The sequence below is a fragment of the Trachurus japonicus genome, chromosome 5 (assembly GCF_045865225.1).
Source record: "Trachurus japonicus isolate A0001 chromosome 5, Traja_1.0".
Classification (NCBI taxonomy): Eukaryota; Metazoa; Chordata; class Actinopteri; order Carangiformes; family Carangidae; genus Trachurus; species Trachurus japonicus.
In genome coordinates, this window is record NC_140911.1 from 29,569,171 (window position 1) to 29,588,480 (window position 19,310).

General features: G+C 43.4%; 1 protein-coding gene across 4 annotated transcripts; it reads right to left on the reverse strand.

Annotated features, from left to right (window-relative positions):
• Window positions 1–664: 664 nt before the first annotated feature.
• On the reverse strand, window positions 665–17,368 carry patz1 (POZ/BTB and AT hook containing zinc finger 1). Of its 4 annotated transcripts, XM_085777263.1 has the most exons (6): window positions 15,872–17,368; window positions 14,559–14,622; window positions 14,294–14,465; window positions 12,254–12,412; window positions 4,328–4,540; window positions 2,532–3,251 (listed from the first exon to the last, which is right to left on the reverse strand). In XM_085777263.1, the coding sequence occupies exons 1-6, from the start codon at window positions 17,125–17,127 to the stop codon at window positions 2,773–2,775; spliced, it is 2,343 nt and encodes a 780-aa protein (XP_085633389.1). In that variant the 5' UTR covers window positions 17,128–17,368; the 3' UTR covers window positions 2,532–2,772. The 4 variants fall into 4 exon arrangements, with proteins under 4 accessions (XP_085633391.1, XP_085633392.1, XP_085633389.1 ...); XM_085777265.1 differs by lacking the exon at window positions 4,328–4,540 and having other exon boundaries at window positions 665–3,251; XM_085777264.1 differs by lacking the exon at window positions 12,254–12,412.
• Between the last annotated feature and the right edge of the window lie 1,942 nt (window positions 17,369–19,310).

The following is a 19,310-nucleotide window of genomic DNA, read 5'->3' on the forward strand; positions in this document are numbered from 1 at the left end:
AAGTTAATCACAAATAATAATTCAAACATAAAGCAGGAAACACAGATCACACACAGAGACAAAAACACAGACGACACATGTACACACTCGCTTTTTTTTTTTTTTTTTTAACAGTCATCAACTCTCTCTCACACACACACACACACACACACACACACACACACACACACACACACACACACACACACACACACACACACACACACACACACACACACACACACACACACACACACACACATCACTAACCCTTCACTATGAGACGTTATTACAGCAAAATGAAACATCAACCTAGGAGCAACAGAGTTATCAGCTGATGAGTGTAAAACTTTAGATTGTGTACTTTGCAGTTGTGTTATTCCAACACAGTGGAGGTGTTGCATGCACGACACATACAGTACACATCCATGAGGGAGATCTGTGTGAAAATAATCTATTTCTTATGATTCTTCAAACTCGTACTCCCATTCTCACAATCAGATTAATGGGTACATATTTAGATAAATTCTTAAAATAATTTAACAAAAAAAACAGCAACAACAACAACAACATTGTCTGGTGTCAGCTTCTCTTTGTCATGATGACAGTTTGCTGTAAATCTTTGGGTTCTGGACTGTCGGGCAAACAAAGAAAAAAAGAACAAATGGCTTTTTTTGTTAATTGGATTTCATTTGATTTCCTTCCGCGTTACGAAATGCCAATTCAAAAACAACTTGCAGGTAAACTTCAGCTTTCAATTATATTTAACTCAAATCATCAATAACACTTAACACAAAAACCGTCTGAGGAATGTTTTGGATTCAACTCTACAGTCAGAGGACAGGGTGGGCAGCCGTTAGTGCAAACACAAGCAGGTCCGACTGTGTGGTGGTGGTGGTGGTGGTGGTGGTTGTGGTGGTGGAGGTGGTGTGATCAATACGAGACTTCAAGATGATGATGAGGAGGAGGAAGAGCGAACACTGGAGAATTAAAGTGAGCTTGATTTCTTGTCAAAGTTGCATTACATTTGGTTGGTCCAGAAGCTGGTGGGTGAAAGGTGGGAGTCCTTCCTCTAACCCCTTAACTGCTGCACAACACACACACGCATGCACGCGCGCGCGCACACACACACACACACAAAAAGAAACACACAACTCCACTGATCATAACTTAGAGTGAAAAATTATCAAAACGAGCAAATCACAAGATTTTTGTTGGACTATTAAAAAAACTGTACACAAAAAACCGAGGGCATGAATAAGTTAATAAAATATAATTTACATTTCTCAAAATATATACTGAAAATATACCTGACCTTGGTCCCTGTTTAATACCCAACAAACAATACTACTATTGTCATTGTAGGTGGGGGTGTGTGTGTGGGGGGGAGATACAAAGCTAATTCCCAACAGGCTCAGGGCATGTTTCAAGAGCACGTTTAAATCAAAATCAAAACCATGCACACAGTTTAGGTCACTATAATAAATGGCTTTCCTCTCCTTTCTTTTGCAGTTTTTCATATCAATAATCAATTCTACAAATCATCAAATCAAAAATTGATGACAAGCTTTTTTCTTTCTTACATCCAAATGAGCTGCCAGTAGATTTGCACATGTCGTCACATCAGTGTAGCCAAGCCCTCTGCTTCAGATTGAAAAAATGAATGGGAGACAATGGTTAGCTCTGTCAGTGTGACTGGATCTTATAAATTCTGAGCGGAAAACGAAAGCTTTGGTGCCATCGCGGCTTTTAGACAAGTTCTCATTCCTGAGCTATGTTGCACTATACGCTCTAATTCCATGGAAGTTAGCGGATGAATTAAACATGATTAAGCGATGATCAACAAAGCACTATGGTGTTCATGTCGTCTATGAGGTAGCTTAATTATCCGTTTGTCTTAAGTGAGATCATTTTAGCCTGTTTCTATGTCATGGATGTTGTATAACGATTCAAATTGTAAGTTAAAAAACGACGGTGATCCTCTCAATCCTACGTAACTCCTTATATTAAGCTCATCAGTGCTGCTCTGTGACCTTGGAACCCACTCTTGTACGATTTTGTTGCTTTTGATAAACGAGCGATGAAACGTGCCGTGTGCCCACTGGGAAGGTGATCAAATATTCACAATTAACAGATTCCCAGCGGAACCTGCTCTCAAAAATTGAGGCCAAATTTAAATCCCTGTCCTTAAGAAAATCAAAGTCCTCTGCAAAAGAACGTAAATACAGAACTCAGCCCTGGTGCTGCTCTGATGCGAAGACGTCCGTCTACAGCCTTGAGGGGAACGGGGAATAGGAAAGGTTAATAAAAACTGTTGCAATGGCCAAGGGGTTGATTGAAGTACATCAGAGCAGTTCAACTGGGCCGACAGACAACACACTTCTCTTTTTTAAGAAAGCAGTAAATAATTTGTTTTACATCAACGGCGCATGTGCAGCTACGAACGACACACGAGCTAAAAAAAACAACTGAAAGCCTGAAAGCCTATAGCGAAACAAAACTTCAACAGATCCACGTCAGATAAAGGAAATAAAAACCTTCATGTCATTTCTTTACAGAGCAAACGTCGACACAGTACCCTTTTCATACTCGGGGGTGGGGGGTGGGTGGGGGTAGAAAAAGTAGGAATCTTATGGCGGTCTTTGACAAAAATATCAGATACACATTAAGCAACGTAACAAACAGAATAAGTAGTCTTGAGGCAAAGATATTCCCAAATACAGAGCATCTTCTGTGGGGCAACTTGGCTTCATCCAACAAGAGAGAAGCTTTCTTCCAGCTCCGGGGATCACGTCACTTCCCTCCAAAGTCCAGTCCGCTCTGACCGGCCTCGGCGTCCACCAGTGAGGACGCGAAGGCCGACTGGACGATCTGAAAGCCGAAGGACTCGAGCAGAGACATGTTTTGCTGAGGGGAGAAGGGTGAAGTCAGGGAGGGGGCCAGCTCGCTCAGGCCCGACCCCGAGACCCCCTGGGCCTTCTGGGCTTTGTGGACTCTGTGCTGGTGCTTGTTGAGGTAGGACTTGGTGCGGAAGGCCTGGCCGCAGATCCCGCAGGTAAACTTCTTCTCAGGGTCCGTCTTGGCTTTGGATCCCTCCGGGGACCCCAGCGCCCCCGCGGGACCTCCGTTGCAGCCCAGGGAGGGCATCTCCAGCTCCGGCCGCTCGGGTTTGTGCGGAGACTTGAGCTCCTCGCCGTTGGGCAGTTCTCCGAACGAGGGATCCGACTCGTCCGATTCCAGGTGCGGACACTTCCCCGCGTTCTCCTGTCCGTCTGAGGGGAGCGTGACACCGAGAGGAAGAGGGGAGGAGTGAGGAAGGAGAGAAGAAGACAGACCGGAGGGAAGAGAGACATTAAGTATGATAAACAGATGATAGAGAACAGGTATTTTCAAATGCATCTTTACTCCAGAACCTGGCACCTGCAAAAACCTCACATTTAAACACAGATTGTTAAGTGACGAGGCAACAAGCACATTCAGACAAAGTCGTGACGACTGATTTTTACACATCAATATCTCAGTAGGGTTGGAAAAAAAGGAAATTCTTTCAAAAAAAAAAAAGTGGCTATAGCATTAAAGGGATAGTTCAACATTTTGGCAAATTCACCTATCGCCATAATCCCTATAGTCACAGCAGTAGGTTCATTACCTTTCATTATCGGTGCAAGCTGTTTTGAGATCCACGGTGCTCAGCTAACGCTACGGAGGCGAATGATACTTTGTGTATTTGATGAGAGAAAGGAGAATCTAACAACTCCAAAATGCTCTGGTGGACAAGTTGTGACCTGCACATTCACCACGCTATGAGATAATAACGGAACGTTACAAGACGGAGTTGTTTTTGAGGCAAATACATAGCCAAAACTTAATTCCAGACACGGCTGCTGGGGGGGAGTGATTTCAAAAGAACAAGTAGTTCAGAGTATTTGCTTCATGTGTTGTAATGTTACATAATTATACGTTATTATTTCATAGCGTGGTGAATGTGCAGGTCACAACTTCTCCATGAGAGCGTTTTGGAAATTGTATATTTGATGAGTTTTAGGGGACAGGGGACCTGTACCATTCACCTCCATTATGTTCGCTGAGCAGCTTGCGTCTCTGCCCCGCTGATCTCAAAACAACATGCACCGATAATTAAAGGTAATGAACCTACTGCTATGACTATAGGGATTATGGCAATAGGCGAATTTGCCAAAATGTTGAACTATCCCTTTAAACCATACAATGTTCTAGCTCAGTCCATTTGCCCAGTGTCCACTGAGAATCGTGCTGTGCTCATCCAACCAGTGGGCCATGCTGGCAACATGCCCCCCAACCCCCACCCCTCCTGCTGGACTGTACTGACCTGCAACAGGCCCATGGCCGGGGAAGCCAGGCACCCCGCCGGAGCGACACTCCCAGAAATACGGAGTCCCACCTGGCTTCCCCATGAGCAGCTCGGGCTGCAGGCCCAGGGCTGGAGGGCCGGGCTGGGGAAGAACTGGGTGTCCAGAGAGCCCATGAAAGCGACCCTCTGCCTCAGGCGAGGTGAGAAGCAGCTGGCGACTGGCGCACAGGTCTACACAGCACCCAGGCCAGGGGAGAAAGGGAGGGGGGAGGGACAGACATGACAGGCCGGCGGAAACCAATACGGACAGAATTACCTTCAATTCATCACTGACGGCTGAGATGCTGTCTGTAAACACAGTGTTCTAGACAGGTTCGCTGTATGAATGAATGGGGCTGGGGGCCCCATCTGAAGATGTCAATGCCAATGAATGAACTTTTTCCTTTTTCCTTTCAGCAAAGATCAAATCCCCTGAACTAAGTGATTGTAAACAAAGGTCAAAATATTGAACCAAAACTGTTTCATCTGTGTAAAATGTGGCTCCTCCAGGCTACTTTGATCAGATACAGTGGCAAGAACAAGTATGTGAACCCTTTGAAATTTCCTATTTCCTATTACTACTTGCTTTGCTTTCCATTGCAGGCCTGACGTTTTCTACTCCACAACACTAATGGGAAATGTTTTGTGGACTGATGAAACTAAGATTGTTTTTTTTTTGTATTTTTTCAAAATGTATTTTTTGTATGTATGGTGTAAAAATGGCTCTGTGTAAACATCATGTCAAGGTGAAGTACGGTGGAGGAGCATCATGGTTTGGGGCTCTGCTGCCTCAGGGCCTGGACAGTTTACATCAGTGGTTCCCAACCTTTTTCTTAAGGGACCCATATTTTTACCATTGTAAAATGGTACAAGTCGAGGGCCACATGGTTGTTTATTGAGAACTTATTGAAATGACCCTTTTGCACATATTGAACCTAAAACTAATAAAGCGTGTAAGTTATTGCATATAAAACAACAATAATCATTAAATTAAAAAAAAGTTCAGTTGCATTCATTTCTAATGGCTCTGTCTGCAGCTTTCCATAGTCGTTTCTAATTAGGGATGCACATGATTAACCATTAACCAAGGACAAGGCCCGACGTGCACTGGCAGTGCATTGTGGGATTTGTAGTTTTAGTGGTACGTGCAACATACCGGCGGGCCATAATTAGATATTATCATGCGGCAAAGATAATTGGACATAATTAAGCACTAGGGGCCACATAAAATGATGTGGCGGGCCACATCTGGCCTTGAGTTTGACACATGTGATCTAGATCATCTAGAGTAGCTTCAACAAAAGAAGATCCACCTTTGGGAGTGGCCCAGTCAGAGCCCAGACCTGAATCCAATATGGATGCTGTGGAATGACCTCCAGAGAGCCATTCACACCAGACATACCATAATAACATGGCTGACCAATGGTCCAGAATAAATTGTGTTGATCAGTTCTGATCTGCAGCTACAGGAAACGTTTTGGTTGAGGTTGTTGCTGCCAAATGAGATTCAACCACTTACTAAATCCTTTTTCCACCTGCACTGTGAATGTTTAATGGGTATGTTCAATAAAGACATGACATATTATAATTGTTTGTGTGGTATTAGGTTACCGGTAAGCACATTGTGTTTGTTTATACTTGTGACTTCGATTCATGCAGACAACTAAGAAATTCCAAAGGGTTCACATACTTTTTCTTGCCACTGTATAAATGACACAGACTGTGAGTCATTCCAGGACTCTCCCACAGTGGAGAATTTAAATTGCTAAAATCAGGTGCAATTAAAAAAAAAAAAACATCTAAAAAAAAAATGGCAGCACGTATTATTGCACGTGCTGGATCACTGACACACACAGGCTGGTTATGTAACACTGTGTCCATTTGTGACATGTCCCATCATCCCTCTGAGGGGAAAAAAACCCCACTGTGTAGAACAAAGTATTACGGTCACACACACATTTGGTTTCGTCTCACATACTGCATGACACTGAATGAGGACTACAGAAAAGTGCAGTAAATATAGTGACAGTACACATCTCTGGATATTTCCAAGAGGAAATCATAGCTGCAGCTTTTTCTGCTCATGTATTTGGTGAGCATCATCAATCAGAGGTGAATCGCTGTCGTCAAATGTTAGCATTTAGACATTCACCGTCTCTTTATGTGTCATTTATTATCTTTACAGGGACTTGGCTGTTCAGCAGCACTTTGTTTTTTTTGTTTTTTTGTGGCTTCACTCAGATCTGACAGATGACAGTTGACCTAGCGCTAGTCAAAACTGCTGGAGGAATACACTCCTTTGTTGATTTAGTGACACACTAAACTTTCCAAATGTGAAATAAGCTGAGAAATAGGGGGATGCTACATGAAGTAGAATGTGTGCAAGCAAATAAACCAAACCAACCATAAACTGCACTCATGAGGAGCACAGATGATAATTTGACACTGCGATAAAAAGCTCCCATTTCCTGCCTCCACTAGAAACATTCTTTTTGAAAGAAATGCTTCATCTGATTTTACAAATGGTGAATAAACACAGAGAGTCTGCTGCTGTTGCCTGTACAGCACTTGTTGACTTTATGTTCCAGTGACTCAACATCAAAAGCCACATTTCATGTCTTCATCATCAGATCTTGGGATAGATAGATAATGATGCGACTGGGTACTAATGCTAATACTACTGCTTCTACTACATTATACTAACCACTAGGGGGGGGTCAGTGTACCAGTGAGTGATTCTTTTTAAGAATCTTTTTCATCTTAAGAATGAACTGATGATTTATTTATCGTCTCTGACCAAGGGGGCAGTTGTCGGTCTGAGAAGTGAAGCTCACTTCCGCGTTCAAAAAACTGCAATCCCCTCGGATTCCTCTGGGGGCTGGTACCGGAAGGGAGCATTCTCCATAGACCCCCATGTTAAAATAGCCGACTTTACGTCCTCAATAAACATGTTAAAAGCCTGGTACCATTACGTTTTTTGGTCTCAACCGATAGTTTCTACCCCCGCACACACTCTGAGGGGGGTGAATTTTTTTTAAAACTCTACCGTTTTACTGTTATTAGGTTTAAAATTCTGGCCAATTAGGGCGCGGAAACGTTGAGTGACAGGTCCGGAGACCGCTGCTTCGAGGCCAGTGGGCAGGCCCTCGGCCGGCTAACGGCCGCACCGCTCCAAATATGGAAAGTCAAATCCAACATGGCGCGGTTCAAACCCCCGTAGTAGCGGCACAAAACAGACTCACCAAAACCAATGGGTGACGTCACGGACGCTACGTCCATTCTTTTTACAGTCTATGTCTCTGACACATTCCTGTCAATGTTTGCATGGTGAACTGTCCCCTTGGGACTTATAAAGTTGTCTGGGTCTGACTTAGAAATATGATAATGATCAAAATTAAAGGGCTAGTTCAACATTTTGGCAAAACTGCATTGCCATAATCCCTATAGTTTTAGGAGTAGGTTAGTTACCTTTAATTGTCGGTGCAAGCTATTTTTAGAATGGTGGAGCAGAGCCGCGAGCTGCTGAAAGCTACGCTACGGAGGCTAATGGAATTTTTTGGTTTCCCTCATCAAACTCATCAAATACACAATCCAACAACTCGAAAACGCTCTCATGGACAAGTTGTGACCTGCACATTCACCACGCTATGAGACAATAACGAAACGTTACGAGATGGAGTTGTTTTCGCGGCAAATGCGTATCCGGAAACCAAGAAATTCCATTAGCCTCCGTAGCGTAGCTCTGAGCAGCTAGCGGCTCTGCTCCGCTGTTCTAAAAATAGCTCACACCGACAAATAAAGGTAACGAACCTACTATGACTATAGGGATTATGGCAATGGGCCAATTTGCCAAAATGTTGAACTATCTCTTTAAAAATGTGCAGTTTTTATTGTATATATGTGATCAAGATCAGTAAATCTCTTCCCCTCAATTAAATCCTGGGCAGGACTACCTGGTTCTTTTGCCTGCTAATGAGAATATCTTAATCAGAGAAATCTTGGAATAGTAACATCTCAGAGGCAGAACAGCCACTGATGTAAGAGGCTCCAGCACATGACTCCTGCCATCTGCTGACTCCCTACTGGAACACATTGTGCCTGTTGAGAAGAGCCTTGGTGTTTGGTTTGATAAAAGCTTAAGCTCTGAGCAGCACGACAGAAAAGATGTGAAGATCTTAGCGATGTACCAAAAATATATGATCTATTATTGTATCTATATTCATCACATAATGATTATTGAAGAGGCCTTTTCACATCGCCTCAACCAGAAACCTATTCATCTGCTGCACAGCTGCCAGGCTTTTAACCAGATCCAAGACAAGTGCCCACATAGTGTCTGTTTCAGCCTCCTCACATCGGCTCCCCGTTTGTTTAAGAATTGATTTTAAGAGCTCGGTGCTGACATTTCAAGCTCTTCACGGCCTCGAAGTCAAACCATGTGATGAATCTGACGTGTGTGTTGGTCATCACCCAGGATGAAGCCTGAGGTCCTTTATCTGTTACTGAGGCACAGCTGAAAACTAGAGGTCACAGAGCATTCTGTGGAACTAGCTGCCTGAGGACAAGTCATCTAAATCTCTTCTTATACTGGAGAACGTCTTTGACTTGATTCTTAACAGCTGCTCTTTTGCTGTCAACACTAGATTTGCTTTTATTTCCTTATTACTAGGCCTGCACAATATGAGCAAAATGTGCGATGACACTGTTCAATATTGTGATAACGATATGAGCGAATAGTTCCTGAGTCTTTCTGCTTTAGGTACCATAGAAAATAAATATTCTGAGCATACTTTTATCAAACAAATTGCACATGAATAATCAATCAATTAAATAGAACTGTTGGCGGATGGATTGTGGACAGATCTAAGTTTCACTGTGTTGTTTTATCAGTTCAATGACAATAAAATACCGTGAATCTTGAGAATGTTAATTTAACCCTCTCCTGCCTCCTCTCCTTACTCGTCGCATTCCAGGCAACCTTTTGCAATGTGGTTATCGTGCATGTTCATATCGCGATGATGATGAAAATATGATTAATCAGCACTACTTATTACTCTATTGAAATTAGTTTTTTATGATCTGCTTGTTGTTGACTTGTGTGATGCACTAACATGTGTTTACTAGTGTTCTATTATTACAGCTCACAATTATACTATTACCACTGATAATAAAATAAATACAAATAATACTGTCTATTACCTTATGCAAATAGACTAATTGACTAATTGTTTCAGCATAAATGAGTCAGTGCCAATTATAAAATCAAGAGAAATTCCTTTTCTGCTGTCCAATTGTGGTTATTGCTCCCAGTTTGCTGTGCACTGTCTCTATGCTACTGGTTCTCCCACAAAGATGGCACATCTGTAAACGTTTCAATGAATCCAGGGCAAATGGAGCACATACTCAAGACCATCATGCAACACTGTGCATTGCTGAACAACTGCCGATGGAACCAGCCAAACAGAGACAGACGCTGTTAACCGTACGCTGCCATGGCCATGCTGGACAGACACGCACACAAACATATGCACACATACATAAAGCAAAGGTGACTCAGCACTCCACATTCTCACAGTTGTTATGAGTAAGAAGAGTCAACTACAAAGTCACTCTACAAATGTCAACACAATTACTGGATGCGGTGATCGGAAATGTAACCACATTGTAGTCCCAATCTTCAGCCTAATAACAGTTAAGTCTTCAATCTAAATAGCAATGTGGTGTTTAAAGGAATATTTCAACATTTTGGCAAATTCGCCCATAATCCCCATTGTCTTGGGGGTAGGTTTGTTACCTTTAATTGTCGGTGCAAGCTATTTTTAAGATCGGCGGGGCAGAGATATACGAGTTGCACCGTATTTCCACGTTTCCCTCATCAAACTAAATACACAATCCAACAACTCCAAAACACTCTCATGGACAAGTTGTGACCTGCACATTCACGATACTGTGAAATAATAACGTATAATTATGTAACATTACGACATATGAAGCAAATACTAGTTCCGGCTACACATTTGCCTTGAAAACAACTCCGTCTCGAAACGTTCCATTATTATCTCATAGCGTGGTGAATGTGCAGGTCACAACTTGTCCATGAGAGTGTTTTGGAGTTTGTGTATTTGATGAGTTTGATGAGGGAAATGTGGAAATACCATATGTCTCTGTAGCGTTAGCTGAGCAGCTCGCGTCTCTGCCCCGCCGATCTAAAAACAGCTTGCACTGACAATTAAAAGGTACCTACCCCTAAAACTATAGGAATTATGGCAAATTGGCAAATTTGCCAAAATGTTGAACTATCCCTTTAATAAGGACACAGAGGATCCCTGATTGTCACACCACCGAGAACGTCATGAATTCCACTGATGTAGACTGTATCTGGGTTTAAGAGCTGCCTTGCTTATTACCTTAAATGGTTTCCACCAGCCATGACCTCCAACAAGAGTCAGTGTAGCTACTACTGTGCTTCTTATGTTTCCAGCACATTTTCCTGCTTCTGGTTGAACCACCACTCTGTCAGTAAGGCCAAGTTTAGCTTAGACTGAACATGAGGGTTTCACAGGTAGTTTTATCCAACTGAAATGAAAAGAGTTTCACCACATTAACTATTTCCAGTGTAGAGGAACTAGTTATGTAAATAAATACTGGCACCCAGTAACTGCCAGGTGCAAGTGAACCACCTGCTAAAGGTAACAGCTTACTGATATAATCTGTGAACACAACAGTACTGTAAAAAAAGATCAAAATACAACATACCTCCAAATTGTTGCCAAATCTTACACCAGTGACATCTCACTAAACAATAATGTCACTTTTTCTAATCTGCCACTGACTCTGAAACACTTAGCAGACATAATTAAACAGTAAGATCTGGGCCTATATTGAGCCAGGGTTCAGTAATTGTAATTTTTTTGAAGGTCATTAGCTCATTATGCTAATTGCTTCTTGTTTGTACAGTGTTGTTAAAGGGATATTTTAACATTTGGGGAAAATCGACTAATGCCATAGTGCCTATAGTTTTAGGAATAGGTTCATTACCTTTAATTGTCGGTGCAAGCTGTTTTTAGATCGGCGGTGCAGAGACATGAGCTCTACACGGCTTTCCTTTCCCTATTTCCGGGCTTTCCTTCTTCAAACGCATCAAATACACAATCCAACGACGAGGCGGAGTTGTTTTGGAGGTAAATACGTAACTGGAACTACATTCCCGACACGGCTGCTTGGCAGAGTGACTTCAAAAGCAAAAGTAGTTCCGATCACAGTATTTGCTTCATGTGTCGTAATGTTACATGATTATAGGTTATTATTTTATAGCGTGTTGAATGTACAGGTCACAACTTGTCCACGAGAGCGTTTTGGAGTTGTTGGATTGTATATTTGATGAGTTTGATGAGGGAAACGTGGAAATACCGTGCAGCTCTTATCTCTGCCCTGCCGATCTAAAAACAGATTGCACCAACAATTAAAGGTAATGAACCTACTCCTAAAATTTTAGCGATTATGGCAATATGTGAATTTCCCAAAATGTTGAAATATCCCTTTAACTGAGTGAGTAAATCCTTAGTTCCAAACAATCTAGTGGTAACCAAACCATAATGAAAGAAAGAAACATCCTCAGTGTGGTTATGTAATACTTCAAGTTGTTTCCTGTACCCAAGTACCACAGAGGTTTTAAACATACCGCCCCCACTAATACAAGACCCTCACAGGTAGCGAACGGAAAGACAGCCAGCAGGTGAAAAAGCATGACAGTAAATGTTGGAGGGAGAAGCTTTGGCAGCGAAGGCTGATGTATGCTTGTGTTTTAAAAACATACACAGAGATGCAGCAGCATGTTTCTCCCAAAAAAAAAAAAAAAAAAGCAGCAGTGCACATGACAGTCGGATGGGGCGGGCGGCTGCTTGCCTTCCACTGAGCACTGGCGTCCCATGTGGTAAGGAGTGCCGTTGTGCATCTGCAGTCCCCCCCTTGGCTCAGGGAAGGTGTGCATTGTAGCAGAAGGGGGAAGTGGAGAGCCATGGTGTGTCTTTATATGCACCTTTAGGTAGGACGCAGTGGAGAAACCTGGGACCAGAAGAACAAAGAACAAGGCAGTAGTTTGACACACTGGAAGCCTTGGCTAGGAGACGGGCCCCCTGTCAACAGGGATGAGCAGCTGTCCACTGTCGGTCCTGCTTGGTTTGACATCACGATCCAAAGCGGTGAAGACTGATGTTTAATCAATCCCCCATTCTTTTGAATTGTAAACCACAACAGTGAACAGAATCACAGTATCTTTGTGAAAAGCAGCGCCACAAGTAAACAAACCAATTCCATTCAAAAACCCTCGGTCCTACTTCATCCACACAAGGAGCAGTACCACTAAACTGTCGAGGAGTGATCTTATGGAGCTAGTAACAATACTTCTGCCCCGTGTCACCCTCTGACTTCTAATTGATGCACCAACAGGTACAAAAAATAATCCAAGACCGCTAAATCTGTAGCTAATGCCAGGATCAGAGGACATGATTTTCATACTGGGCCTGTGCATATTCTCATTTGTCCAGGTCACAGTATCTCAAAGGAGGTTAAATCGAAAGCAACTGGACTTAGTTATTTGTCTAGGAATACGTTTCACCTCTCATCCAAGAGGCTTCATCAAATTTTTCATACTGTTTTGTCGAGGCCGACAAAGACAGATGCTGCTCTGAAGCATTGTTCACACACCGTGAAGCTACGTTAGCTCGCTTCATGTTGGTGATGTACGTCAATGATTTTGAGGTGAACACGTTTGTTTACATACTTCAAGTTCTCTCTGAAGGACAGACAGTCCATACTGTCCTCTGAACCAGACCCAGGAACGGCTCCACAACCGTTTTTTTTGTCCTTTTTCTTTTTCATGTCTGAGCTAAAGACCACTATCACACACAGCGCTACGGTAGCCATTATTGACAGTTTCTTGTCACATCTCCCTGATAACCTCTGAACTTGCGCAGGGTCGTGATTGCTGATTGGTTGGGGTCATACTTGTAAAATGGGAGTCTCCTGACCAAGACACAGCAAGAGTTTATGCCACTGAGTGTTCAATCTGGCATCAGGGTTGCTACACATTTGAAATTTCAAAATTCCATACTTTTTCCAGAACCTATTTTCCAGACTTCTCTGTAAAAAAATTCAAATAATTTGTGACATTTGAGTAAATAGATGTGTATCATGTAAATAAATTACGCAATTAATCGTTTGTTTTCATTATTCTGAATTTGTATGCCATTACGTCACCAAATAAAATCATTTCCAGGAGATTGTAGCTAATAGCATACAAAATAAAGAACCAAAATAAGACCAAACCCAAATAAGTATTAAGATAAATATATTTCCATACAATAGTTTCCATTTTCCATATGTATAAAATCAAATTCCATACTTTCTTACCACTTTTCCATACTGTGGCATGGTGACAAAACAATCATGTAGTCTGATCCTGGCACAACTCCCCATCTCTCTTTGAGAAATACTTCAAGAACAATGATTTGTTCATGGATAATACTTTGTAAAGCTACAGCTTCTGTAGCTCAGCAAAACCAACACAGACACATTATAACTGCTGTCAAACCTCAGCCCTGCCAGCCTGCCAGGCTGTCGTACTGCTGCATCGATGGAAGAGCATCAGAGGGCGCAAGGTGCTGGGAAGAAGATGAAATACGAACCAGCACCATTGATACTCCTTTGAGGGGGAATAGTGCTACTTTGTTGTGGCAGTAATGTCCCCCACCTCTTTGTCAAAACTTGTCCGGGAAACTGCACAACATATTCAATCATGGACTTTGCTTGGCACACACATGGAGGGTGTACATTGCCCAACATCAGGGCCAGCCAGAAGACAGACGGCAACCTGGGGGATATCTGAGAGGACAGGGCTCTCAGTGGGAATGTTAGAGGATGCTGATTTGTATTTCCTAAGATTACCTTTGTTGCAGATGCCACAGTAGTTGTGCGTTCCTTCGCTGTGTTTTTTGAGGTGGTCTGTCATGTAGGCGGCGCGCAGGAACTTGCCACAAACTTTGCAGGGGATTTTGTCCTCATGGCATGCAAGGTGTGACCGGAGGCGATCTCTTGTAGCAAAAGAGGCATTACAAATCTGTAACGACACAAACCAACTGCCTTATTTACACATGATCAATTCAAAATCCTCATGTATTATTAACTCTAATATATGGATCCTAAATGTTACCTGGCACTTGTGGGGTCTCTCTGTTGTGTGAACTTGTTTGATATGTCCATTCAGGTGGTCAGGTCTGGAAGGAAAGAAGGAAAACACCAATCGGTAATTAGGAATTTCTGGTACCTTTCCACACAGAGGTGGGTGTGGACCTTCCCCTGCAAACTATCCTGTGAATAGATACTCTCCATTATAATCACATGTCTGGGATTTTTTTTGTCAGGGGGTGAATTTGACAGGTGACAATCACACTTAAGACTTAACAAGAGATCAATAAAATATCATGGAAATAATAAAGTAAGTATTTAACTTTAGGGGAAGTAATTCAGTATTAAATTAATATAGTTAGTCAGTTAGTTTAAACTGTTACATTTTAAGATATCATACAAAAGTTAGGGGCTGGGGGAAACAACCTGTAAACAATGGCTGTTCTCAAGCACGTACTAACATAGCATGGTTAATTATAACAACAGTGCTTCAAGGAAATGATGTACCTATGTGGTAAATAAGACGTTTCTCACCCTCATACAAGCAACATTGTTCAAGCCACTCACATCTTAAAAGCACAATTGTTTTTAACAGATGGGATATTTTGGAAATATGAAGATGCTCAATATAAAGATCCTGAAACTGAAGCAGCTAAATGGGAATTTGGATAACAGATTCACAGATTTAAATCAGTGAAAACCTTCATTCTAAGACCCCTGGCAACTTTTTCTTGTATGAAGCAAAACTATTCATGGCATCAAATAATACTGAATGTCCCCACTCTACCCCCCCACTAGGTTTAAACCGGTTTAAACATGTGACTCCTTATTTATCTGTCCTGTGTGTGAACCTCCACAGCAGTAGGTGGTGACAGTGAGTTGGTAACAGGGCCTGAGAACACTGAGCCTGGGAAAACTGGTGTGTGTGTGTTTTTGTGTGGTGAGTGGATTCAGTGATGACAGTCACTGTAATACATCTGCAGAAACTGAAAGCTCTGTCAATGACAACACTTTACATTTACATTACAGTCTGTCACAATAAGAGCTGGAGAAAGTGGCCTTCTTAAATATATAATAGGCTATAAATATTGAAAAATATTACCCAGTTTATATTAACGGCATTAACTCAAATGGGTTTCATAAATTTGGACCTGATTCGATATTAGACTGATGGTGAAGAACCATTCAAACAAACAGACGAGGGACTGTTTACATGTAAGTGCCAATGATCATAGGAGGTAACATCCTACGCAGGGTGTGCTGGGAGATGTCCAGACGCACATCCATTGTTCCTCTCTGAACACAAACACACGTCAGACAGCAGAAAGCTCAGCTCACCTGGAGAAACCTTTCCCACAGCTTTGGCACACATACGGTTTTCCGACCGAGCCGTCGTGGGACCGCACATGGTACGACATCCTGTCCTTGCGTTTGAACCGCAGCCCGCACACATGGCAGGCGTACGGCTTCTCCCCGGAGTGGGAGAGCTTGTGTCGGTTCAGGTGATAGACGTCGCGAAATACTTTCCCGCAAATGTCACAGCCGACGTGTCGCCTGGTCCTCTCCCGTTTGCGACCGTTGTCCAGCGTCAGCCCGCCGTGCAGCTGCATGCCGTTCTCCACCAGCCCCGGGTGGGACATCAAAGACATGCCGCCCGCCGCTGACAGGCCGTCGCCGACGTTGTTGACGCCGCCGGTGGAGGCCCCGTGCTGCGCTTCGTGGTTCTTCAGGCGCGAGGCTTCCGTAAAGGCTTTACCGCAGGTCCCGCAGGGGAACAGCACGTTGTCCTTCTGGGCGCTGAGGTTGAAGTGCACAGCGGGAGCCTCCGCCACTCCACCTGCCTTCTTCGGCCTCCCCCTGCCCCTCTTTGACCCCAGGGAGCCCGCGTCGTGATGAAGCGTGTTCTCCGTTATTTCCGTTGTGGGGGACACCGGCAGTCCGTCGACAGGCTGCAGCAGGGGCACCGACGACTCTCCGCCGTCCTCCAGCAGCACGGCGGCGGCGGCGTCTTCGCTGCCGTCCACATGCATCTGCGCGTTGTTGGCGAACCCCTGACCGTTCACCAGCATCCCCGTGCCGTTCACCGCGTCCTGCTGAGCCACCTGGAAGCCCAGCTCCGTGGCGCCTGTGGCCTGGAACAGGCTGGCTTCTCCCCCCCGGGACGTCGGGACCAGGATCTGTACGTTGGACTGTTTGATCACCTCCTGACAGATCTCGATGACCGACCGCATCAGCAGAAACTTGGCAGCTGTCATTAACTCCGGGAAGCACTCCAGCCGCACCACGATCCTGGAGGTGTAGGCGAAGTCCAGGATGTCTTTGAAAACTTTGGGGCTGATGGTGTGCATCTCCAGCTCCTTGGCGTCGCCGTCGCCCTCCGTCTGGCGGCCGAAGACCGACTCGAAATACTCGCTGCAGGCGGCCAGCACCGCTTTGTGGGCAGGGAAGCTCTCCTCGCCGACGCGCAAGACCACATCGCAGAACCTGCCTCCATCTTTCCTCTGAACGTTGAGGTTGTGTAGCATCTCCGCACTGTGCTTGCTCACCTGGTAGGTGTACGAAGAAGTCCAAGACGGCTCCGCTACTTTCTCCATGCCGAATTCATCCAATAACGCTGGTTGTTCGCGACAGCGGCCGGAGGAATGGCGGATAGCGTGTGAGGAGTCCGTTCGGTTGATTCCAGCGAGCGACAAAACCCAAAGAACCAGCCGCCCCTCCCCGTCGGTTTTAGCATCTAACGTTAAACGTTAGCAATAGCAGAAGGGAAAAATGGCAGCCCCCCAGCTTCCTGTGAACTTTGACCCTGGTTTTCTTGAGGGGTGGGGGTCGCTCTTGTATTGTGGGGAAATGTTTATCTAGCGTTTCGGGTTGTGGTGTGTTTTTGAAACGGTTGTCTCACGTCAACGGCAGCCACTTCGAGGAGTAGAAGAGCACCGGCACCGCGGGGGTCTGTCATGTCTTTATGCCAAAATGTGAACACGCAGGTCTCTTCCTGCCTGGTCTGGTTGTAAAACCCCTCCCCCCACCGACCAAGCCGAAACAACCCCCCCTCCTTCCCTCCTCCTCTCTGTGAGCTCAGTTTGTTAGCACAGTGAAGACACATCTGAAACAATACTGTACTGATGGCTGCAGGTACAGTCCGGCTCCACCACAAGACCACACACAAGTGGTCCACTCGTGACAGTATGTAGCCTACACTAGAGTAAAAGCACCCACTATAATGTCAATTTATACTAAACTGTCAGTTTAGAGTTTTAAGATAACACATGACATTTTAGTGTCATTGTTGTTTTTTTCGTTTCTCAGTTTTTATAAGCCATTACCAAAAGTTAGTTAATTACCTTTAATTATAAATGGTATAATAAATCACGGGTACAATAATCAATCAAGTCTCGTTTTATGGTAATAAGCCGTCTGTAAATTGATCATTTGGCTGCACCAATGATAAACAATCCATTAGAAGGAGCCCCCAAATGAATAAATGGGCTTCTGATAAGAAAAGTGTTGTGCTGGAGGAGGATATCTAAATCTGGCAATCTATAAAGTTTTTAGCGTTTGCTTATTACTGATCAAATTACATTAGTAAATTATTAAACTCTAATAATACTAATTATCAAACTCTAATAAAGCCATTAATGAAACAAATGCAGCTTTTAAACCCATTATAAATGATGCCCAATCACAAACTTTAACCTGCTGTGTGGCATTACTTACAAACTTACAAACAGGGGCAGTGTTTGGCTCAGTTGGTAGAGCATCCGCCCTATATGTTGAGGTCGCTGCAGGCGGCACCAACAAATACATAAAACATGAATATTAAGAACGTTGACCAGATTTCAATTTTACATTTGTCAATAGTGTACCGTATTCAAACATTCAAATCTGTCCTTATTTGCCAGTGCTGCAATATCTATTCTGCAGGTATATTGGACCCATCACCAACTGCAAAACTGGATTCACTGTATTTTACTGCACCACCCTAAGAGTGCAGATTTTCCATGTAATGTATGCAGTTCAGTTGTAAATGTTTTGGTTGAGATCAGACACAATCTGCGAGTGACCTTTCAGCAACCAGCCCTGGTTAATGTAACCAATAGAGTAAGAAACACAGACATCTTTTACTTGTTTAACATGACTGCAGAGTTCAGACTTACACCTTTAGGACAGAACAGTATAATGCAATTCAAGACAACAGCTTATCATAAATTCAAACCTTACCAAACCATTTGTGGAGTTTAACATAATCAGTTCAGGTAATGTTACTGAGGTTAAGGTGGTGTTGTACTAAACTGCAATGTTAAAATGCCTTTAATAATCTGCCGCCCCCTCGTGCCAACTGGTGGACCCAAAATTGATAAGTAATTTCAACCCAATCCAGAGTTTGGTTGCAACTATATAGTTGATACAAAATCTAGTGCAGAGTTGTACCAGATAGCACTGTTGTTGTACCTATATAAATAAAATGCCCAATGCAAATATTCACACAGCCATCTATGATCATGGTAGCAATACAAAACCCATTTAAAGACAAATAAACAAGCTGTTTTACTGAAGATTTTATTTATTAATTCTATTTGTGCTTTTTATAACTTAATCGCACATAAACTGCATCCCCAAACACCCTCCAAAAACTGACAGTGAGCAGTGCTGTCCCTCATAGTGACAGAATGGATGGGAGAGGATACAGTTGGAGAAAAAAAAAAAAAAGGCACAGTCATCCCCTGGAGTTGTCTTGAAACGTTCCACGCCACTCACTCCTACAGAAAAAGGGGCCACT

Coding starts and splice junctions, on each gene's coding strand:
- patz1 (XM_085777263.1), bottom strand. CDS start 17,127: ATGGAGAAAGTAGCGGAGCCGTCTTGGACTTCTTCGTACACCTACCAG. Junction 14,623..15,871: donor TGTGGGAAAGGTTTCTCCAG/GTGAGCTGAGCT, acceptor CTTTCCTTCCAG/ACCTGACCACCTGAATGGAC. Junction 14,466..14,558: donor AGAGACCCCACAAGTGCCAG/GTAACATTTAGG, acceptor GTGTCGTTACAG/ATTTGTAATGCCTCTTTTGC.